This window comes from Lutjanus erythropterus, chromosome 8 (genome assembly GCF_056507025.1).
Source record: "Lutjanus erythropterus isolate fLutEry1 chromosome 8, fLutEry1.hap2, whole genome shotgun sequence".
Classification (NCBI taxonomy): Eukaryota; Metazoa; Chordata; class Actinopteri; order Lutjaniformes; family Lutjanidae; genus Lutjanus; species Lutjanus erythropterus.
In genome coordinates, this window is record NC_139324.1 from 34,178,820 (window position 1) to 34,203,531 (window position 24,712).

Below are 24,712 nucleotides of genomic sequence, written 5' to 3' on the forward strand. Positions count from 1 at the left end.
TCTTGCATGTGTTTTGGTGCCTGCCACGTAATAACACAAGTAGTTAGAAACCAAAGTCATTTGGGGTTATAACATTCAGTATTAAATGGGCTGAACGATGAGCTACAGCTAACTCCTGAGCCTTAATCACAGCTGAACATGGTATACCATGTATGATCCAGACGCTTCCAAACCAAATCAAAAGAAAAATCTGGTTAAAAAAATAAAACCAATGAGCCTGCTGTAATGGGTCAACTTGTTTTCACAATGTATGATTTCTACAACTGATCTTTTCCACTGTAGTTTGACTGTACAATACTATTTTTTACATTTCACTAAAATAGCACCACATGCCTCCCTTAATACCAATGGAACTATTAAAACTGTAATGATCTGTGCAGATTCAAAGAGTTTCCAAGTGTCTGTCTGTCTGTTCTGAGGTAGTAAGTCATTATTTCAAGAAAGCTGCTCCTCATAACTAAAGGGATCTTTTTCCTGCACTTTTTTTTCTTTTTTGCAGGGCTCAACAATAAAGATTGCCTCCTTTCAAGGGACATTTGTCACTATTGTCTGACATTTTCTAGATGCTGCAGCCCTAGATTAAACATTTAGCCTTGTTACCTAAAAACCACTGATAAAACAATTTATTTAGTAAAATCTGACATCAGGCACATAAGATTTCTGACTCCCATGCCTGATCGAGCAAATGAATAGAAAAATGAAACACATTAACATTGAGCCTGTTTTGGTACACACTATCCAGTTGTTGATTAAATGTAATAACTTATCAGCACCACTGTAAAAACAAGTTACCAGTAAATTTGTTCAAATCATTTATTGACTCCTAATTTCAACTGCAGGGGCTCACACAGACAACCACTCAACAAATATACTGTATTCTTTACTCTATAATAAATATGTGGTCCAAGGACTTTTTCATCAAACTGACTTGAACACTAGCTCACACACTAACCAACACCCAGTTAACTTTTCAGTATTCAGAATTCAGTATAGGCTTAAAATAAAACTGGATGCACCCCTTTAAAATTCAGAGCAGCCGAGCACTTCTGAGTGGTTTTAGATACAAACGTTTTAAATATCAGCTGTAATTGTTCCAGTCCTTCCGATCTCCTCCGTCAACCAACACCACCAGTGCGTCCCATACTGAGACCATTACTCCCATCCATGCTCCCACCCAAGCTCTGGAACAAACAAATAAGACACGTTTATGCAAAACATATGCATTCCAGCATTTCATATGCAATCGAATCTCAATGTCCTTCAGTTCTTTTTGTTTATTGTCATTAAAAAGCTTCACAGTCACAGCCTCCCTTCCTCGGAGCACATCAGACACCCATTAAGACCACTTGGAAAACATGACACTCATAAAAAAAAAACCAAAAAAGCAAAAAAAAAAAAAAAAGGGGGGGGGAGGTGGGGGTTCATCACAGAAAGAACGGAAGACAAAACATTAGATTAACATTGTGGAACAAAAAAACAGACGGATCACAAAGTACAAAACTCACGCAACACTAAAAAAAGTACTTTTGACAGACAAAAGAACTTCAAGAACACATCACTAAATGAATAAATAATGTGTGTCTCCGTGTGTTGTTTGAGGTAGAGTAGGACGGAGCCTTGAAGTGCTGTACAGTTTGAAATGTGTTAATTACAGTGTGCGCAGACATGAAAGATCCGTCAAGGTGCTGACGTCCTGAAATACAAGGCAAGTCATCTTTATTCAACCTTTTTGAAGAGACCTTGAATCCGAGCCTGGGAAACACATGAGTGCGAGTGTTATTTAAGGTTGTGGAGGATGGACCTGAAGTTGAGGCAGAGGAAGGTGTGTGCGTGGTTGGTTTTGTGACCGAGTTCTTGTATCTGGAGGTGGAGCGAGGACAGTTCAAACAGACGACGGTTCTTCCTGGACAAAAACACCCCAAAGAAACGCAACACAGCGGCTCGTCAGTCCAAAGACATTCAATGAAACATTTCCAAAGGAGTAAAGCTGCATGACAAGTTATCTTTGGCTGAATTTACATGTTTTGGCTGAACAGGCCAGGAAGATTTAAACTGGGTACCTCCAGGGTTCTCCAAGTTCACAGCCATACCGGCAACAGTATCAATTAGTGAGAGGCTGCAGTATGATAGTGAATTACACTGAAATGTTATAAATTTGACAATCATTTATGATGTTAGGGTATTTATATAATCCTACAAAAAGTCAAGAAAAATTTAAGACCTCTGTTAAGAAAATGTAATGCTTTGTAAACAAAATTCAATACTTTTAAGGCCTTATTTTGAGATTTTTAAATTCAATACTTTTTAAACCCCAGGGCATCCTGCCAACATTAGACCTGGGAAACAGAATTCACAAAAAAGTCAGGTAATAACAAAAGATATCAGGATTCAACATTTGGGGAAGCTTTAATGTCAACTGACATGAAGCTGCTTGCCTGGCTAAAGATTTTGAGAAAAAGGTGAATGTGTGAATTTAATATGACTTCAACAGACACAAAGATCAATAAGTACATGAGTACAACAACCTAGCAATAACTTGATATTCACCTAAAAAAAAACAAACAAACAAAAAAAACTGTGGCAATAAATAGTCTGATAATCTTTAGGTCCCTGATCTGTGGTTTGGGGCGCTCCAAAAGGGTCTATAAGATAAATCCGAGGGATCATGAGATGATCAGGAAATGTGGAGAAAAACCTTCATGCTACCCAAAATCATAATCATGTTTTCAGACATCCTCTAATTTTTGATTTTTGTCTTGTGAACTACTGAGAGTTTTTACTTTTTAAAACGCATACAAGAAATGAACTTTTAGGATTACTCTGCTGGTCACAGGTTAATAGAATTAAAAGCAAAATAAAGTATAAAATATTAATAAAAGGTGAATACAGGATATGTTTACATCCTGTAATGTATGAATGAGCTAGCGCTAGGCTTTCCGACTGGTGCGTATCTTTAGATTTTCAGTCGAAAGCCACTGCAGCAACTTAATTTCAACTTTTTCCACACTGCAGCACAGCGTGGTGACCAATCCTGGATTCAAAACAGTGAATTTTGCCAAAGCATGACATGCCTGACACACGTGCACTGTTGTGTATGTCCGTGCATGCAGATATCTATAACCCACGATCGGAGACGTGGAGCGTGTGATATTATCAGTATGAAAATCACTGCGCGTACCTGATGCTTGAGAGCTTCTGGAGAAGGATGGAGAGCTTCTCCATCAATGGGAGCTCCAGTCGGGGGTTTTTAAGGAGCTGTGAGGCAGCTCGGAAAAAATCTTCACAGCTACAAGCCTCCAAGAAGGGATTTAGGAAGCCTACAAACACAAGTAGAGCAAAGAAAGTAGGATATTATCAAAACATTTTCTCTAACGAACAACACATTTCTATTCGATGTTTAAACTTTTATCGACTTATTTCTGCCATGTTTTCCAGATTTGCATAGAAATGAAAACTACATGCAGTCACAAACAAACCATGAAAACCCTTTAACTATCAAATTGAGTTAGAAAGGGACACAGATGCTGGTCAAAGTGACTCTGTGATGATCGTTTTTGGAAGAGCTTCCACATTGTCGCTGTTAACTCTGACCTTCCCTTCATCAAACCATAACTTCACACACACACAAACACACAGGGAGATGAAACAGGAAAAAAAAGAGGACAACAGCATCGACCCACACAGATGGGAGCTGCACATTTTTTAAATGAGCAAAAGCAAATGTGGACCTTAAGAAGTCCTGAAATTAGTCGTAAACAAACATTTGTTTCTGCTAAAGACACATTCCTACTTCTTTAAAAACTATCTCTCCACCATCTTAGACCACGCACAAGGGTGAGGGAATACAATCTGAGCCACAGAGGGACTTTTTTTTGGCTGGTACAGAAGTTCTGCTGGCATCAAATCACAGCAGAAGATTGGACGGGGAAGAATAGGATCAGGTTCAGTTAAGAAAGGATAAGACGGGTAGAATCTGATAATATGAGAACGATAAAGCAGGAAAGGACAGTTTGGTCAGTTTTTTTCCAGCAAAAAAGATAATCTCATCTCAAGGTTATATAACTATTACATATAATCAATGTTACTAACATGACCTTGAACACTTGCTATACATTTTATAGTTTGTTTTGCACATTTTGCACGTTTGATACACTAGTGTTTTAAAGTAAAACTTCTTGACTGGTGAAGGTTTGGTGTAAAGTCTATTGATGATGGCTATCAGCTAAACTATATAATCCTTCAGTCCAACAAAACTGTGAGGTGGGGAGGTATTATTTTATTGTTTACGCTGTGTGAAGCACTTTGTGTTGCATTCTGTTTGTATGAAAAGTGCTTTTAAAAACGTTCTGATTGATTAATCAATGATATTGATATAAGACGACTGCCGTCATGTCTGTCCTCTAAACCTCATAACGTTAAATTTGTCTCTTGTTGTCTATGCGGACTGCTGACTTCAGGGGAAACGGAAACCTCAATGGCGTCAGTGTCGATTTTGACCAAAGAAAACTAGATGGAGGTGAAGCAAGTGTGCGAGACTTTGCCAAAATATAACAAGGGCCACAAGCAAGACACTGCTTAGCCTGTTCACTGACAGACGGAGCAGGTTAGGACATCCTCGATGGGAAAAACTGAGACAATTTGATGTTTGCTTCTAGTTAGGAAACTGTATAATTATGCTTGTGACTACTACTGATATTTTATCCTTTTCAGAGGCAGTAATATTATCTTATAATCTCATAATCTTATTAAGACGAGGATCCTAACACAATGCAGCACTTCTGGTCACACTGCCCAGTCCTCCGATGGGTCTTTTTTTAATTTAATATGTGCTACATTCTACACATTTGTGGCTTTTATACAGATGGAGACACAGAAATGCAGACACATTCCTCATGGGTTCAATGCAGTAAGAAGTCCCTGTCTAAAGTAATTTAACCAGGTCAGAGAGTTTTTTTTTTAATTTGTAACACCATCAAACATAGAATAACAAACACTTTTCTACTGTGGCGTGCATGGAAAGAATGCAAACACACACACCAAGTCAGCCCATATGTGACCATGGAAGTTAAATACACAGTATGAAGCAGTTTGGTAGTTAATGCAGCCACTGTTTACCAGACATCAGTCAAACCCAGTAAAACACTGTTACTAAGTGTATTTCAGTGTGCACTGAGGTGGCCAACTGCATTTTTGTGATCCATGAATGTGCTATAAATGAGATGTGTTGCGTAACTGGCAGAGTGTGACTTTACAAAAGCAGTCAAGTTGTCACAGTGAGACCACAAACGTCCTGTATGTATGCGTGTGTTTCTTTGTTTTGTTTTATTGGCAACCTTCAGGTGTAAACCTCTCTCCCCCTCTTCCTCACCCCTCCCTTGTCACCCCCCTTCATTACTGCTTGTAAAACACAATAATTAGCGAGTTCTGCTAGACTTACAGTCCCCTTGAAACACAGGACTGTATGTACACACGCAGCTGCCTGCAGCATATGGCTCTGCAGTGCATTAGCATACAGCGGTTTTAAATGATATGGCTCGTAACCTTCCTGAACTTGACCTTCCATGGAAGCAGTGCAGCTGTTCCCTCCAACTAATCCGGGAGGTGATGAAGGTCCAGGGTTTTATGACCGTAACGTCCAAATCTATCGCCTGACCAGAGCGTATGACTGATGTGAACTCAGAAAATCCCTTGCTTTTCACATGTGGTATTTTATGTGGGGATGATAAGGAGTAATACTGCAGAGGCAGCTGGTATAAATCAAAGTAAATAGTGATAGTAGAGACAGTCTATAAATCTGGGATAGAAGAGTGATCACAGCAGCTTTCAAGGCTACGTCAACCACAGACGTTTCCATGGCAAAGTGAATTGTATAAGTTTAATGAGAGTCTTAAGGTCACCAGTGAGATGCTGAGGCAGGCTGAAAATTCAACAACACATATTATATATTGTTGTACCATCCATTGATCCTCCAAATGTACCAAAATTAGGGGTGCGCCTAACAATTATTTTCATTATCGATTAATCTGCAGATTATTTTCACAAATAATCTTTTAGAGTTATAAAATGCAACAAATGCTCATCACAAGAGCTCAAAGTGACACTTTTTTTGTCCATCCAACTGTTCAAAATCCAAAGACTGTTCGTTTAATATCATATATGACAAAGAAAAGCAGCAAATCCTAACATTTAAGAAGCTGGAACTGCTAGAAAATGACTGAAATTATTAATTAATTATCAAAATCGCTGGTGATTTTATTTTCTTTAGGCCTAGTTGACCATTAATCGACTAATCATTGCTTTAACCAAATGCTGACTAGTTGCTAGATTAATGCTGGTATAATGGAGTATATTGTTCTGAGACATACTTTGACTTTGTGTGAACTCCTATAGTGCAGTACTGTGTTACAGTATTCCTTCTACTTTTCTGCAGCACCTCTAAAACCTGTACATAAGCCAGCTTACTAAAAGTTATTGGAGTAAATACTGTTATTTCAACAATGACTAAAACAGGTTGAAAATCTTTAAACAGTAAACAAACAAAGGCCTGTGTCTTCCAAAGCGTTTTTCCCACCTGAAAATGCCAGGGGCTCCTCTGAGAATGCTTTGGAGATGCAGCCTGAGTTCTGAGATGCTCTAGTTGCTTTAATATTGACTATCCACAGAAGTAACGGTCAATTTATGTTTTGCAGGTAACTTATTTTGCGGGTGAGGACAGATCTCGGTGAGAACCGTCATTCGGGTCAAGAGCTTAAGTTGGACAGAGCCTGGTTCAGGGAGTACGAGCATGACAGTTGGTGTAAGCCTGTTTGTTGTGCCCCACCTCCACTGTGATTGGATGGCTGGGTAAAAAGTGCCACTGACCCGCACATCATCACACTGCTGGCATTTGTTTTAGCAGAGTGTTGTTCCAATTGGAAACTATTTTAAAAAAAAAACAAAAAAAACACTGGCCTCATGGAAATAACAGTTTGGATAAAAACAACCCCTACTGGACCTCAGAAAACTACACTGCACAGTGGCAACTTTCATCTTCTCTTTGCTTTCTACAACTTCCTCCAAGATAAATGTGTATTAACCAGTAGGAAACACCCGCCACCCCTCTACATTACTCCATTATGATGAAAACAAACTACCAGAATGCGTCATTATTATCTAAAATGTAGTCATTACACTTTTTACCTTCTAACTGAGGCTGAATAATAAACTGAAGAACATTATATGAATTCTCCATGTAAAGTCTCATTATTATACACAGGTGATACACTATAGTCATGTGACACATGCGTACTTACGGGACTGTTCAGTTAGCTGCATCAGGATGTCCACAGGTGCGTGTAGGCCTCCGCGGCCAGCCTGAAGCATCGACAGCAGCACAAACACTCCTCCATAGTGGACGAATAGGCCTCGGCTCTCCTCAGTCATCAGCTCATTGTGGAGACTGTCCAGAGCCTGAGCCAGCACATCGGCTGCAGACAGGACAGACAGAGACATACAGAGATTCAGTCTTAAATTGGCATTTTAGTCAACTGAAACTAAAGTGCTTGGATAAGAATCCAGGCTAAATTAGGTTAATTTATTTTACAGTCAATTCTAGAGACAAATTTCATCCATGGCTGCAGCTGTTTTTTATTTTTCATCACTGATTAATTTGCTCATCATTTTCTCAACTAATTACCTAGTCTCAGGCATCAGAAAACAGTGAAAAATGTCCATCACAGTATCTTAGAACACAGAGTGACATCATCCAATGTCTTGTTTTGACCAACTACAAGACCAAAACCCCAAAACATTCAATTTATTATTATGTTGGACCAAGAAAAGTGGGGAATTCTCACTGTATAATACCTAAATATGTGGTATTTTATGCTTGAAAATGACTTGAACAACATAAAAACAGTTGCTGATTAATTACTCAACTACTCCTCGTGGCTCCAATATCTTTGTAGTGTACATTTTAAATAGTGTTTTACTGCTTCAGTAACAAGAATCTTGTTTTAAATCTAGCCTTTCCCATCTGATCCCCACTATCCACACTGTGTCTCCTTTCTTTCTCAAACTCCACCTCCGTGCTTTGGCCGTAACCTGCCGTCCTTCTGCAGTCACTTTTCAATTCCAAAACCCATTTTGACAGACAAATTCAAACTTATGATCTGTGACCATCTAAAATAATTCTGAGAATTTTGAGAAAATAGTTTTCAAATGTCGAAAAGAGCTGAATTTATACACCCCGACATGGGATGAAAGCTTTCTTTTTTTATTTTGGACTGAGTTTGGTTAGTTCGGCTTAGAATGGTACCTATTATGTGCAAAATCTCAGCAAGTATGAGGGGGAGGAAACATCTTTCCATTATACCCAATCTGGGTTCATGTCAATCCAGAGTAGCAGAGAAAGCAAACCTGGTCAGCAGATTGACAGAAAATAGTCTATATAGAGACGTACTGAGGGAGCCCTCGAGCATTATGAGCAGATGGAAGGGCAGTTCAGAGGAAAGTTCCATAAAATATGTCAGGATATGTCGGCTGCGCCCACTGAGTGCACTGAGATTTATGGTGTGGAGGGCCGGGGGGAAAAACTGGATGTAGCTTAAAGCTCTTTGCCCTTTTAAAACAAGACAACGAGCTTAAAGCCATGCTAGCAGATCTGTGAGGCTGATGCTCTTTGTAAAGAAAACACAATTCTAAGATAGATGCGATTAAGGTCGCAAAGATCCAAAGTCCAGCAGTTTTTTTCCCCACAGATCAGTTCCTGATTTTGAATGACTGGATTGTTTGTCTCCGTTTCTCCCAACTTGAAAACACTTTTCCCCGAACACTGCAACATGCTACTCTGATTTATTACTGTGAAGTGCTTAATGCATCTTATCAATCTAGTTAATAGTTTAAGCAATTGCATCATTAAATATGCAGCCTTTGCTGCGTGATTTGGGTCCAGTACACGTTTTCTAATAATAATAACAACAACAACAACAACAACAACAACAACAACAACAACAACAACAACAACAACAATAATAATGATAATCTTTGCTAATTTTTTCTAAAAAACGAATTAGCACTAAACACAAAGTACAGCTGGAACTGATTTTAGCTTGATAATGGCGCTTGATGAAAAGTCATTGACTGTCTGTCCCAGTTTCAACCAAATCTGAGCAAGATTTAACTTAAAGCCCAAAATGTCTGTTTGCTGGTGGGTAGATGAAAACTCAAGGACTCATCCTCTGTGCACCATGAAGATCTGTACCAAAATTTATAGCAACCCATCCAGTAGTAGTTGAGACATAAACATCTACCTCTTGTTGGTACTAAAAGAAATGTCAGGGGATCACTAAAGGCATTAGGGATAATCTTTTGGGGACACTGCAAAAAGAAGAAGAGAAAGGAAGAAAAGGTAAGGAACCGAAGGACAGCGAAAAAGGATATTTTCTTCTTCTAACAGACATTAAGGAGCCCATTTGAGCATCACTGAAAAGATTTTTGTCGGGGGTCTGCAGCTTGTGCAGCCAGGTTGTGTCAAACCTATCACCAAACTCTTACTGGAAGACCAGGAAACCAAAAGCAGTGACCTGCAGATGAGATCATTTTGTCTTTGATCCAAGTTGAAGCTCTTGAACGGCACACAGATTTTGAAGAATCTCTCTCTGATGATCTTTAAGTGTAAATGTTTAGTAAATTAATAAATAATTGTGTAACATGTTTCTTTGGTGTTTTCATGAAGTAAATCACTTTTTCTTTATCACTACTATTATTATTTGACAACACAAAATGCAAGTTGGCTTTTATGCCCATTTGTTTACATGTGGTCTTGGGTATTCTTCAATTCTGATCTTCCCTAAGAACAAATGGGAAGTCTGAAATTACTGATGAACAGCACAGTGCACATTTTGCACATTTCAGCTTCGGTCTCTGCTTTGCGCTCAAACTAAAACATGACCTCATATTAGCTGTGACACAGATATTTTAATTATAATGTTAAGTAAGTTTACACCGCATGCTAAGTATGTGAGAAAACACAACGCTCAGTTCCATGTCTTCACACCCTGCTGTTTCTGTGGATTCACACCTAACCATGGTGAGTGCCCGTGTTGTGGGAAGTGATAAGTAACAACAGATGTACGGCTCACATTTTCTACGTCTGATTATGTTCCTGACTGGCAACTTCAATTAAGCTATTATGACATGACACCATCATGGATGAGACAGGTAAACAACAAACAACTATAGTGAGCACATTTCCTCTGATTAAAAAAACCTGCTTTTTGATTCATCAAGTTATTATTACTAAACATGTGTTTAGTATAATCCGAAGAAAAAGTGATGCATGAAAAGTACTTTTTTGACTTTTTTTAATCAGTGTCCAGAATAAGTCATTTCCATTATCTTCTTCCATTTTAAACCCAACTTGGCTAAGTGATGATGTGTAGAGCACATTTAAATTGTTTCCAAAAATGTTTCTTCTCTACTTTTTTGACAATTGAATTTATACACATGAAAAGACCAGGCATCTATTACAAATCAATCACAGACACAAAGGATTCATAACTCCTCTCATGTCTGCTTAATATCTGCCATCTTCCTTCAACAAAGATCTTTTTTGTCTGTCAGTCACTTTAATTCAGTCAGTGATTCCAGCAGAAGATAAATGAAATAAGTCAAAATTTCTCAGCATGTGAGATTAACCATGCCATCTCTGACAGCAAAAGATTCTCCTTGTAAATAACAAGGAGGTGTAACACATAGTTAGACACAAATATTAAAAGTATCCCGATGCAGAATCAACTTAGGTTAACAGCAATCCATAGCTCATTAGCAACCCTTGATTAAACTTGACTAAACTTAATTAACTTAAGTCTTTCTTGTTATTTGACAACTGCCAATAAATAAAACAATTCATACAGGGGCAAGTACAAAGTGAGTGAGAAAAACAACATTAATATTGAATCCTGACTGAACAATTAAATAAATAATCTACACATTTATTGATAATGAAAACTAGACACCATCTTGCTGGGATCAAACTAGTCATGGCGCCTGTCAACATGTTAATGTTCTGACCCACTCAGTTGTCCTCACTACATTATTTCATGATTACTCAGTTCTCATGGGACTGCACACATTTTCAAACTCTTACTACACATATATCATGTTTTGTGACGGCATCTTGCACAGTGGTAACGCTGTTGTGTTGACAAAATCTGTCCACAGATGCACATATTTTCAAACCCACTTCTGTTGTAGTTCTCACTGCAGTAGGTGTCTCCAGGACCACTTGTCATGGTGACACATACACAGACTCACAAGTTTAAAACAATACCAGCCACACGCTGTTGGGGCTGGTAGTAATCACAGTCCCAACTGATTCATTATCCTAAACCTACTATTCTACTTCATGCAAACATCTGTTTGCATTTTCCAAATATATTGTGAAAGATACTGTATGTATGTGTGTGTGTGCAGGTTTATTACCTTGTGTGACAGTGCGGAGGATGATGAGGATGGAGAGGATGCGTGTGTGAGGACAGGGGCTGCGGTAAAGGGGCCAGCTCCTGCAGGGTCCTCCTGCAGCTCCCTTGGAGGACTTGGGCAGGCTTGGATCTTCACACTGAAGCACAGTCAACTGGGTTGGAGGCTTTGATACTTCCTCTCCTATCCGTCGAAGAGTGGCAGATAGTGCCACATGCTAAGCACACACACACACACACACACACACACACACACACACAGGTCATTGCACAAAAATCAGGACTGTGCCTGCACTCAGTTACTTTTGTTATATAACTGTAAAAAATAGAATTGATGTGCCTGCAATGATCTTCATCAAATACCAGTGCAGAAAATACAAGGTCAGTCTGACAGGGAGCCAACACTCTTCTTCTCTGACTCCTCCAAATAACTGATGGAGCCAATAAATCAGCGCAGTAAACTACAACTACTATCCAAGATTTATGTATTTCCGATGCAGTGAAGATCTAATGGTTTTCAGACTCACTCTTTCTACTATTTCCTCCCCCCAAAAGTCTGTAACAGCTCCATTGGGACCCCAGATTTTAAATGATCTCCCTTCTTCCATTCATGCATTGTGTCCCAATAGTGTTTGGTTTTTGTCTTAAAAGTGAACACACATTGCAGCAATAAGGCAGCATGTGATTCCAGTTGAGCATCAAGCATGTCACTGAGCAGATATGACATGGGCTGACAAACAAACATGGGGGGGCAAGCACCCTGCGGCAGGACTGGAGAAAAGGACTGAAGCTTGGAAGTTGGAGGCTGCGTGTAGGGAACTGGTGGCCAGGGACAGAGGGTGGAGGCTAATAGCTCAAAGTTGGGACTGAGGTGGTTGGGAAATAAGGTAAGTGTTAAACGCTGGAATTCGGCCTTCACAATAAGTCAAGCGTATGAAGTGGGATTGAGCAATGCCACAAAACTGCCCTATCGCCTGTCCCCCAATTCAGTCAGGTAGGTATTTGCCTTGGGGGGCTCTCGAATGAAGTTTACTGTCACAATGTTGTGTTACTTGAAACTGAAACAACACTAGTTTGACAGTCAACAAGTCATTCATGAGTCGGTTTGTGGGGACCATAGATCTGTTGCATCACCAAGCATATATTCAGTACTACATAGTTCTCAGTCTTTTCACGATTTCAGCTACTATTTTCTAACATTTAGATTGTGTTTAGAAAAAAAATGCAGAATTTCCTTTACACAGACTTAAAGCTAGTATCAAACATTTTAAAAAGCACCAAATGAGACCCCTAAATAACTTTGCAACTAAGTTTGCATGTATTTGCTCTGCAGTGTGTGGGGAGGACTGAGCCGAGCGCTCGCCCACAGACACTGTTCCGGGGAATCATGAGGAGAGGGCCCAGTGCAGATCTGGAACTTATCGAGGAATAAACACCCCGAGTCAAACTGGAGCGGAGCTCAGTCGCAGTCTCAGTCCTGTGTGAGGTGACAAGTTGCTTCACTTTCAGCGTGAACACATCAATAGACACACAACAAGAACCAAATAATGAGAAATTCTAATACCAAACTGATTTTAATAACAAAGTATTGAAAAACACAGAAATTTCTTTCTACCATACAACACTACTCGCGGGGCTCAAGGCCACATGGCCATATAATGGCGCAGGACGCACATTCCTACCAAAACTACAAAGACAGTGACAGCCTTTTCTATTACCTAGACTCTGTTCAACACACAGAGACAGGCAGGGGACTTCAGATTACCATGCCTCTCATCTGAACACAAGATGGAACTCAACAAGACCTCCGAACATTAAAGCCTGCCATGCTGCGAAGGGAGATGTAGCGATAAAGTGGATATTCCCTGCTTGGAGTAGATGTGTACTTCTGATGTGTAGCTCTGAGGGGAAGCTGTGCATTGTGTTTGATTTCTGCTGCATGATGCTGTCAAAGTGACCCAGCAGTGTTCTGTAGAATAACACACATCTCCTGCAAAGCCAACCCAATAATTAAGGAAGGTGCAGGCCACAGAGATGACAGCATTTTGTGAGAGAATGTAATCCCAGTCCCCTGTGGTGTTACTTCTGGACGACATAGAAAATCTATTACAAAATAAAGAGGATGCTGCTGAAAGGGGTAGACATCCAAAGACTGCTTTTTCAGGGATAAATTGCCTTTCTTTTCAATTGATGTTCTCTCTGGCAGCCATGTAGGACAACAAAAGTTTTTGGACAGCACTTTTTTTTAAACTGGAAAATAAAATTTTAAAAAAGTACATCTCCCTGTTTCTGTGTTAAGGCTTTACTTCTCATCTAGCCAGGGAGCTTAGGTCACTGTCTCGATTATAGATATTTTAGCACTGTAGCTAAAGTGATGCAATTTGTTTATAGTGGCCCCTCACTGGAAGGTTTAAAGGTAGAATCAGTAGGATCAGAAAGATGGTTTATTGTTATGTTTTATTACCAGGACATCCAATACCAACATTTTCACTTGGTAAGGCGTCCTGAGCACAGCAAAATAATGAAAATACAGGCAGAGGGCAAAGTCTTGTGCAGATACAGACACCACCACACACTTCCAGTGGATCAGAACTGATGACGGAAAAGAGTTTATACATTGTTTTTAAGGAAATTGTTGCATATCATGCCTTTAATGAAACAGAACAGTGACTGACTGACTGACTGAAAATTTTGCTGAAGTGACCACAGACAAAAGTGCAGGTCATATGACAACATCTGGCCTACAAATGGGTTTCTGGCTCACAACCTCTCCAAAAGGAATGGCTGTCAAGCTAAAAAGGACGTCAATTGTCACAATTCCAAGCTAGGCCCTAAAATCCAGATATTCTTTGGTGAAAACTTGCCCACATTTCTTATCTACTCAGGGTTTAAAAACAAGGACTTCCCACTTGCCTGGGACAAGTAAAATAGCATGTCAGGCCAGTCAATCTAGCCACTTAACTGCCCAACCAGCAAGTGGTAAAAAAAAAAAAAAAGAACTAAAGTATTAAACTGTTTTGATAGTCAATTAATGGTTAAAGTAAATTTTCATGCAAAAATGATGTTATAGCCCTAGAATTCAAATGGCAACTAACTTAATCATTATTGTTATTTGATAACAGGTGAAAAATAACATAATTTGTACAGGGGCAAGTAAAAATTGAAATTGAGCAAGTAGGTCTCTGACCCTTTTGTCCAACTGGCAAGTGAAAAAAAACCCATTAATGTTGAACCTTGTTATTGTAGTCATACTATATGTTCTTTGATGCATCCCATAATTACTTGCTGCAATGGCCAAGTTCACCCACAGGAACATTCATATCTTATGTTTACCTGCGTACTGCTGTCCAGGTGTCTCAAAGCCCCGTGGATGAGACGAAGGAGGTTGAGGAGGAGGTCAGATTCTGCCAAAGGAGTGTGATGAAGCTGATCTGCTAACAGCGGCAGCACCTAAAGAACAACAAAATAATTTATTTGTGACTTTGATTGCAATAAAATGTGTTAAAGGGATAGTTCAGACTGTTTGAAATGGGGCAATACTACACTTGATGGAGGCTGACATGCCCCCAGTTTGGAGAAGGAACAGGAGTACCAGTGTAGGAAGCTAATCAAAGTACTGCTGCAAAATATATTTTAGCCACCTATAAAAATCACCATAAGTCTATCGATTTCCACTGATTTACCTTGCTGCCAGACAGCCTTTACTGTTGGGAAACTGCCGTTACATGAGTCAAACATTGCTGTCTCCAAAGCAACCAGACTCTGTCAGGAAAATCAGTCATTTTACCTCAGAGAAACAGCTGTATTGCTGCCGCTGCCTCAATTGTTAAGTTGCTTAGTGTTTTTGTGTGACTTTGGTGTTTTAAATGGTTTGGATTCACCAAAGTCGCACATTAACACAAACAAACTAACTGATTGAGGCAGTGATGGACAAACGTGTCCACAGCTGCTTCTCCAAACTGCATATCGAATGTAATATCCTGTAGGTAAGACACTATGGGTAACTATTTCATGAAACCCCATTTCAAAAACCTGAACTATTCGTTTAATGTGGTTTGATCTATGGCTCTTCTCTGGCACACATATAATAAAACTCAGAGATCACAGTGACGTTACAGTGAATGTGTCACCTTGAGGCATCTCTCGTTGAGTACGAGCTCTGGAGGCAGACACTGGCTGACACCTTTCCCTTCGTTTCCTGCTACTGATGAGAACGTCTGTCTGTCAAGCGTCCAGTCCAGGAGAAGGGTCAGGAGCTTTAGTGAGGTGGGACTGGAGCTGCACTGGTGAATAAATGAAGAGTTAAATTATGTCATATGCAACTTACTTCGTCAGAAAATGGTGACAACACACAGTTTTTATTTTAATTAGACCTTTATCATCTGTCAGGGTCACATCTTGTAGAGAATTCTATAATATGACCTGCATGGAGTCGACATGAGCACCTAAGTGATGCAGAGAAGTAAAGAAAAGAAACATGACTAGAATTCATAACTATATCTATTTGAAGTTCAGCCACGGGACTTACAGCAGTTCTCATAAAAGTCTGAACGCTACATCGTGACTGTGATTCACTGGGGAGCCTAAAGGGGTTAATTAAAGTGTGAAAAAGTATGATAATGAAATGAAAGTTTGGCTCTGTCAATGTTCTCCAAATAGGGGAAAAAAAAAATCATCCTTGATATGACAAGTATAGTTATATCCACTGAGCTGAGAGCTGATCTGCATCCGCTGATAATTCATCTTCATCTCCAACAGTGATGATAACAAAATCACAAACTGTGATTTATTGTGTCAGCTGGCAGCGTGAGTGTGGTTTGTGGAGAGGGACTGCTGTGCTGTTTCCAGCTTGTATATGCGTTAATGAGTGTGTTCGTGTGTGTCTAACCGTGCTAAATGACAGTGTTTTTTCAATAAACACGCCAACAAATAAAATGATGCAGCCCTAATTAAAGTATATCCTACTGATTGGTAGAAAAGTGAAACAAACACACAAACAAAACAAAACACACACACACACACACACACGACTGTTGAAATACCTTGTTGCTGGGTTTTCCAGAGGCAGTGCTTTTCTCCTTTTTGGACGGTTTATTACTCTCTGTGCTCTTGACACAGCCTCTTGATGCTATGCTGTGTTCGTACTTCCTCTGAAAACAGTCAGTTAAGTCAATGAATGAATGAATGAATGAATGAATGAAGGAACATTTGCTTTAACTTTTGCCCTGTGCAGGCCTGGTGTTAAGACAGCTCTAAGTACAGGTGTGAACGCACCCAGGACATACTGGAGAACCCATTGCTCAGACTACATTTGGAGGTGGTGTTTTATTGTACATGTTTGGGTTCTCATACTTTCAGTGGATGCTTATGAACACACTTTAAACCCACAGTGTGTTAATGGCCACTACTGTTGAACCAACGGTTAATGACAACACGTTTTTCAAGTGCTGATTTGCATACAGAGCAGGTACGTGAAACAGCCTCAGCGAATTCATAATCAGTTGTACCTTCTTGTAAATTCGAAATACATTAAAGGAACAATATGTAGCAACTGTGCATGCAGAAATGAATGCAGCAGCTCAAAAAGCGAAGTGGAGCCATGAACTGTGTATTAAATAGGTTGAAATCCTGTTTAATATGCAGTCTGTTATTGAAGCTGTTTCTACCCACCCCCTCCTCCTCAGACTCCAGGAAGCTCAAACAGGTTGCAGGAACTCTGCAGGAGCGCAAGACACACGCAATATCATAAAAAGTGAGGATAAGTCATCCACTGTAAGTTGACTGGCTATTTATAACTGTTAATTGTCTGTCAATGTAAAGTAAAGTCTGTTATTCTGAAAACAAAAGCCCACTGATCTGAAAATACACACTCTGGAGTTTGTGTTCAGTGACTTCCTGCTGGACTCCATTAAAATATTGCTCAATTTAACATCTTCTACAAGATTATTAATGATCTCTTACAACTCATAAACAGATGCAATCTCATTCGGCAAACATTCAGCATTAATTTGAACTCTACCTGATGTAAAAACATGCAAACGTATACAGCTGATGCAGCCCGGAACGGAAATTTCAAAGGGGTACACCGCCACTATAGTGTTGCTGTCAAAGAAAATAGTATTTCAGCTTAACATGTTTCCTTCATCTCTGATGACATATCGTGGTGATTTTATGATTTATTACAGTAAATATATTGCAGACTTCTCCGTTGAGTTGTTTCTTTCATTGTGAAAAACATTGTGTTGCTATGAATAACAGACAGGAGAGACGCTGTGGGACTTTTACTTCCTCTGAGTCTGGCATTAATGTCTTTCTTCATTATCTGTGATGTGAAAACATCAGATTTCCACACTTTGTGTGTCTTGCGTGTATTTATTTATAAAATCCTGGCGCAGCACTGACTGTCTCTGCCAGGCTGCTGACAGCACAGGTAAAATATCAGGCTCATTGTGGGCTGATAAGAGGAGTTTGGGAAGGAAGGAAAAGTCTAATCTTCATATTGAATGGCCAAATGAACAATAATGGATATTCAACTGACAATATAGCCGTCATGCTTATTTGCATACAGACTGAGAAAGTGATCAGAAGTGGTCTGAACAAGCTCTTTAACCTGAACACATTAAACAAAAAAAAATCCCTGTTAGAAGAAATTATATCTAGGGTGGAAGGGCCTGATTATGAGCACTTAAGCACTTTCCATATAAAGCTGCATTGACTCTAGTTAGTAAAAAACATGACCATCTGTGTGTTGGTCAATATGTTCTTACCTGTAGGTTCTCAAGTCGAGCCTGCACCCTCTTGGACTGGCTCTCCAACTTCTTATTCTGTTCACTGATCTCATTCAACTGTTGATTTAAAAACAGTGGATGTCAATCTGCCAGGAAACCACCTAGAAAAACATTCCTTAATTTGTTTAATTCAACACAAAAAAATCTGCCCACCCTCTCATATTTTTTGTGGGTGTTTTTGAAGCCAGAGGAGTTTAATTCAATAGGAGAAAAAAAAACACTTAAAGTTTCTAACAGACACTTATACCAAGAAGACAAATGCAGATTCAGTGATTTTACGTCACTACTGTACTATTCAACATCCAAATAGGGTTATCTCACAGCGCCCTCTTGTGGTACAGTCAAAGGACTTTTTCTTGAACATTTATACTACAATATTTCAGCCCTTGTATTAATATAATTGTAAAAAGTTGTAGGATTTTATCAAACCTCGGAGATAGCCACAAAATGCAAACAATTACAGCTTCTATGTGAACGCTAACCTGTTTCTTCATGTTGTCATTCAGATCCTTGATGGTGTCAAAGCTGGACTTGAGCCTCCTGTTCTCCTTGCTCCTCTCTCGAAGGAGATCCTGCAGCTGGCTCACCTCTTGCTGGTGTTTCTGGTGACAACATACACAGTCACGTACAATGAACAGTGCAACCACAGCAACAACGTCTGAACACTTGAGTGGTACATTAAGTCAGTCCTACTGCATCCCGCCCTCATGTGATGAGAGGCTCTTACTGACTAGGACAGAAATTGTGTATTGGCTTTAGTCTGTTTTAGGGTTGGAAGCTGATTGATTGAATGATTGTTGATGAATCATTAATAAGATACAAAGAACACACCTTTTTGTGTTAAGACATGATTGACCAGCTATGTAATTCAAATAATTGTGGTTGATGACCATGACGTTACTTCCTGACAGGAAACAAGTGGTAGGATTGAGAATAAGGAGTGATGAAGAAATATGTAACACATCCATTATGTTGAATGAGCCTGGATGCAGTCGAAGTATGTCTGACCTCCTCTACAGCGAGTATCCGAGTGTGTAACATCTCTTCCAGCCCGGCCAGCCTCCCAAAAGCCTCCTCCTGTTGCTTCAGCCTCCTCTCTCGCTCCTGCAGCTCCTTCTCCCACTGCTGCTGGCTTTGTCGCTCTGCCTGCAGACATACATACATACATACATACATTGATCTTACTATACTTTATAAACTATACAACATTCCTTCTCTTACCCAGACTAGCCCTGTCTCCAGATGTTGAGTAAGAATTTTTCATTGCCTATCATTTTGACAAACAGAGTATTTAAGTGTATTTGATTTTCAAAAACAGCTCGATCACAATAAGATACAGAACAAACTCACAGATTAAATTCAAATTGAATCCCTTTTTATTAGTTGCTACCCCTATAATTGTTGGCAATTGGTAAAACTGTATTGGTTTTATGAACCAAATTGTTTCTGTGTTTTCTTTTAAAGCCTGGTGATTTTACAACTTGTCTGTTTTAATTCGCTGCCATTGTGAAGCACTTTGGAACCTTTTTTTTGCGTCTGAAGTGGGGCATGCCAGAAAAGGTTTGAGGATTATGCATTTATAAGTGCATGGAGAAAAGAGATGAACCGAGACACTGACTGTGCTGTCACTTTTCATATCACCTGGATGTCTGCTGACAACACAAAGCACTGCTGCTGGCTGATAAATGTAGCTTTAGACACTTGCTTGTCCTTCATCTTCCACTGTATAAATCTGTCTTTTCAGACTCTTTCAACAACTTCATTTCTAAAAAGCAACTGATTAAGCAACATATTCAGACCATCAGTGAAACAGCAAGAAATATATTATATTGTAATTTATCCCCACGCATGCTGCTCAGAGTAATGCAGTCCACAGCCATCAGTGCCGGGGTCTCTCAGGTGTGACATGTAGCATATGGAGCAGGAAGGTTTTTTAGCTTCTCTCTCACTCCTTTTTCTCAAGAACTCAGGCTATGTAAATAGCTTATTTGATTTTCTCCCTCACTTCTTGGATTTTTTTAAAAGAAACGTTTTTTTATTTGAAATGATCACTGTAATGAGCCTGTAATTACTAGGAGAAAAGATTTCTCTCTCTATCTCTCATATGGCTTACACTGATCTCTGCCTCGGTGCAACTGACACAACAAATCATTATGCTAGATAAACATCAATTAATATTAATATAGTAATATTAAATATTTGGTTATCAAAACCTGTTTGACTTCAAACTACTACACAATCACAAAATATAAGTATGATAAAATCACAACACAAAAAATCAAAATATATGCTTTTAAGTTAGTATATAACACTGGACGCACATCTGTAAGTATCCACTAATTGCACACAGAACCACACATTTAATCACTTTTTCTGTTACTGTTTCTGCTTGCTCACCTTTAGTTGTTCATAGATGGTCATCATCTCCTGGTAGACCTTTGCTAGTACTAAGGAAGAGGAATGGCACGAGTAAGAGAGCTGGTGAGCTCTCTGCAGCCTCCCATCAGTCTCAGTTTCCAGAGACCCCGGGCTACCATCCAGACAGGAAGGCAAGGTCACGTCTGGACAAATGGAGGTATAATAGAGGTAAGCCCAAGGGTAGCTCATTATCCACTGTTAGGAAAAGTCTGAAATTTCAGCTATAACAGGGAATTAAGTAAATAAATTACAAGAAGTCTGGTTAAATTCAAGGACTGGCCTAATCACTGAGGCCTGTTTTATTATTCATGATCTTGTCCAGCCATTCATTTTAAAACTGCAATCATACCAACATGACTGTGCTTCAAAGGATTTTCCTCAGGAAGTAGGCACCCTGAAATTATTTCAGCATCTGCTACTTTGTCAGTACCTCAGAAAGCGCAAACACGAGTGACTGGTTACTTGCTCTGACACACGCACCTGTTTCTGTAAACAGCACCTGAGAGTCCTGAAGAGGGGCAGCTGTGGAGTCTCCACTCAGGTCCTCATTACTGCCGTTTACATGCAGACTACGATCACTGCCAAACCTTAGAAAAGACAGCAACGTGCTTTGATCAAGGCATAATACTCATCACAAAAAAAGGAAAACTGTATTTGTAATAGTAACATGATTAGACTTACTGGTCAGGATGGTTGGTAATTGCTTTAAACAGCTCATGTAAAGCTGTGTTATAGCATTTCATCTCTTTGCTGGGCTGTTTGGATCTGTTGGACAAAATGAGCCTTTGCACAGCCTCTAAAATAAAAGCAAAGACAGGCATGAGTTGTTAATTATTCCATGTCAAGGATCATTAGTTAGATGTATCCGTTACAGCTACAGTCGGTAATTTCTTTAGAAATGACTTTTTGTCATATTTGCTGAAAATGTTACTATATTCTGACAGCAGTACATGAGGGAATGGAGATTAGACTCATTCCTAAGTCCTCAAATACTGAGGCTCTGGGTTGGAAGCTGAGTCATCAGTGGCTGCTTTTGTCTAGGCATGGTGGGCTCTTACCAGTGCCATTAGGAACACAAGAAACCTAAATTTTTACACCTCCATGCCGGTGACAGCCGTGGCCAAAGGCATTATGTTTGGAGTTTTTTTGTCCGTACAAATTTCTGCCTGTCTCAAGAACACCCTGATAAGATTTGTTCAAAGGTGGCATAAATGTCAACTAAGACTCAAAGGTGAAATGATTAGATTTTTGTCAAAGGTTACTGCGACCTCAAGTCTGATTCTAATTAACAGCATATCTCAGGGAAACCTGGGGCCACTTTCACAAATACAGCCTTTGACTATGGTTTAGATAAAACAGACAGCCAGATTTGATGTTGTTCTGCAAAAACACTCCTCTGCACTCCTCTGTAAAAACAGGCTCTATGTGAAGACAGCTGGTGTGTCATATTAATACAGTGATTAAAAAATGCATTTTATACCTTTTATGAAGCAGTTTCTCTTCACTACATGTATTATGAATCTCGACGGACATGGATGTAAACTGCCATTTGACTGGTTGGCAGAAGAAAGCAACTGCAAAGCTGTAATTCTAGTTTCACATATTATCTGTATCATGCGCTAAAGACAGGACATATAGACAGCTTCAACAAATGTATCAAAAATTTAGCTTTATAGAAGTTACCAACTGTAGCTATAAAACAATCCCGTAAAATTACTGGGAACAATTTAAAACTTGTATTACACTATAAGTATGAGAGTAGAAAGACAGTGAAGCTATAATCAGTACAGTTACCCTTCACATTTCCTCATTACTTCTTTAGAAAGTGAAATATTACTGAATATAAATAAGTGTATATATATTTGAGACTCGCTAGAATTCAATCAATAATTAGTTATCTGAACATGTGGACGCCCTGTGTCAGTGTAGTTACCATCACTGGGTCTTGAGGTCACATCTTCTGATTGTGGCAACTACAAATGACAACAACATTACTGATGAGTGTAATTTCTCCAGAACTGAACAAGAAACTATAACTCACTTATATTGTTGCTCTTACTGTTAGATTCAGGAAAGATCTTTAGAACTTTATATTATGCAAAACAACAGATACGATAATCATTGAGGGGGAGACATTATAACATGTTCTGAATGTGGGGATAACGACTTATGCACCATCGTTAACCTCGATTCTATTAGGAAAATTTAAATTCATGAAGCTTAATTCCTTAATTTAACCCCATGCTTTAAAGGGATAGTTCACCCAAAAATAAGAATTCAGTCATTATCTATTTACCCTCAGGCCAATTGAAGGTTGGGTTAGTTTTTTAAGTCCACAAAACACTCATGGAGTTTCACAGGACTGCAGAATCTCCCAAACAATGGAAGTGAATGGTACATATTTTCATATGGGAAAAAACAACAGAAAAAAGCCCAAAACAAAACTTAGAAAGCCTTCATACTGCTCATCTGGCATAATCCAAGTCTCCTAAAGCCCCAGCATGCCCAGCTGGCTTGAATGACATCATTTATAATTACATCATTTATGTTTTTAGGCTAAATCTTCACTGTAGAGCCGTAGCCTGGAGCCACAGTCACATGTGTTTGCACACTGTCTGAACTGTGATGTTTTTTTTGTTTGCAAACTGGTCACCATTCATTTTCATAGTTTGGGAGATTCTGCCACACTGTTTTCCTGTGAAACTCCAGCAGCCTTTTGTGGACTAAAAAACTAAACCCAACCTTTAATCCGCATGAGGGTGAGTAAATAATGACTGAATTTTCATTTTTTGGGTGAACTAACCCTTTAAGCTATTTCAAAGTGAAACAGAATGATATTATATGTCTCTTGAATTTGCAGTTAGACTAATAAGAAAGGCATGTTAGTTGCTTAACAGTTGTTCAACAGTCTGTTTGTCTTTATGTCTGTATTTATTTGTTTGTTTACTTGCATCTTCCTCTCCTCGTCTACTCATATGATTTTACTTGTCATTATTAATAAATTTATTGTCATTTGAAATGCTATGCCTGCTTTTTTGTGTACTCGATGGAAAGAAATCAAATTACAACAACATAGTGAAACAATTATTCAATTATGAGTGAATCTGCTGTCAAACTAACGGTATGACAACAAGCAAACTTAACATATGGACTTTACATGAAGACAGGAGAAGTTAGAGCTTTGTTTAATTTAAGTTTAATGTGAAGTTTTTCACAGCTAACAAGCTAACGCTACAGGGCAAACAGCCGTTAGCAACGCTATGAAAGTGCGAGCGTTTGTTTCACTAATGAAACTAAGCCAGGTTAGCATTTGATAACGTTATCAATCACACGGTTGAACTACTGACGGAAGAACAGGCGTATAAGCTAGCTAGCTCGCTAATTTACGTGTTGACTCATGAGGATAGAGTTGTAGTAACTTATCAGGCTGTGTTTATCAGAAAAGTTGACGTTAAACTCAAACCTGTTTCCTCCTCTCCAAATATTTCTGCTTTAGCTTCTCGACTGTATCAGCCACGTCGGCGTCTTTAAACTGCAGGTTCATTGCGGTAACTGTAGCTACTGAATAATACTGAGAATCTGTAGTTTCTTCAGCTTCCACTTGTGTCAATTGTCACAAAAATAAAACAAACTTCCGGTTAAGACTTTCGAATTAAAAGCATTTCCATTAATATATTTAATTGTTTTGCCATTTGCGGTACATTATTTTGAAAGTCCAATCGCCAAACTTCCGATTTCACTCTGATTTAAACTAACTGCATCAACTGACTTGTTTGTTGACTGGCTGGAAACAAAACGTGGAAACACAACACAATCCAAACTTGGCGGATGAACGATCATGTGATGTTGAAAGCTTTTTTCTACTCTGCGTGTAGCGCCCTCTAGCGGAGGAGGACAGCACCGAACAATTGATTTCAGATACAGTGAGTTATTTAATTGACAGAAAATTAAATCACAACTATTTTTCCGATCGTTTCAGTCATTTTTCATGCAAAAAAACATTTAATGACTCGTGTCTCTAGTGTGAGGCTTTGCTGTGTTTCTGTT

General features: G+C 39.1%; 1 protein-coding gene across 1 annotated transcript; it reads right to left on the minus strand.

Annotated features, from left to right (window-relative positions):
• Positions 1 to 1,493: 1,493 nt before the first annotated feature.
• On the minus strand, positions 1,494 to 24,480 carry ccdc138 (coiled-coil domain containing 138). The gene is made up of 15 exons (XM_084724112.1): positions 24,129 to 24,480; positions 22,599 to 22,638; positions 21,347 to 21,461; positions 21,146 to 21,252; positions 20,645 to 20,808; positions 19,256 to 19,393; positions 18,730 to 18,849; positions 18,227 to 18,304; positions 16,502 to 16,609; positions 15,590 to 15,742; positions 14,793 to 14,909; positions 11,464 to 11,677; positions 7,293 to 7,466; positions 3,179 to 3,317; positions 1,494 to 1,903 (listed from the first exon to the last, which is right to left on the minus strand). The coding sequence occupies exons 1-15, from the start codon at positions 24,207 to 24,209 to the stop codon at positions 1,777 to 1,779; spliced, it is 1,875 nt and encodes a 624-aa protein (XP_084580238.1). The 5' UTR covers positions 24,210 to 24,480; the 3' UTR covers positions 1,494 to 1,776.
• Between the last annotated feature and the right edge of the window lie 232 nt (positions 24,481 to 24,712).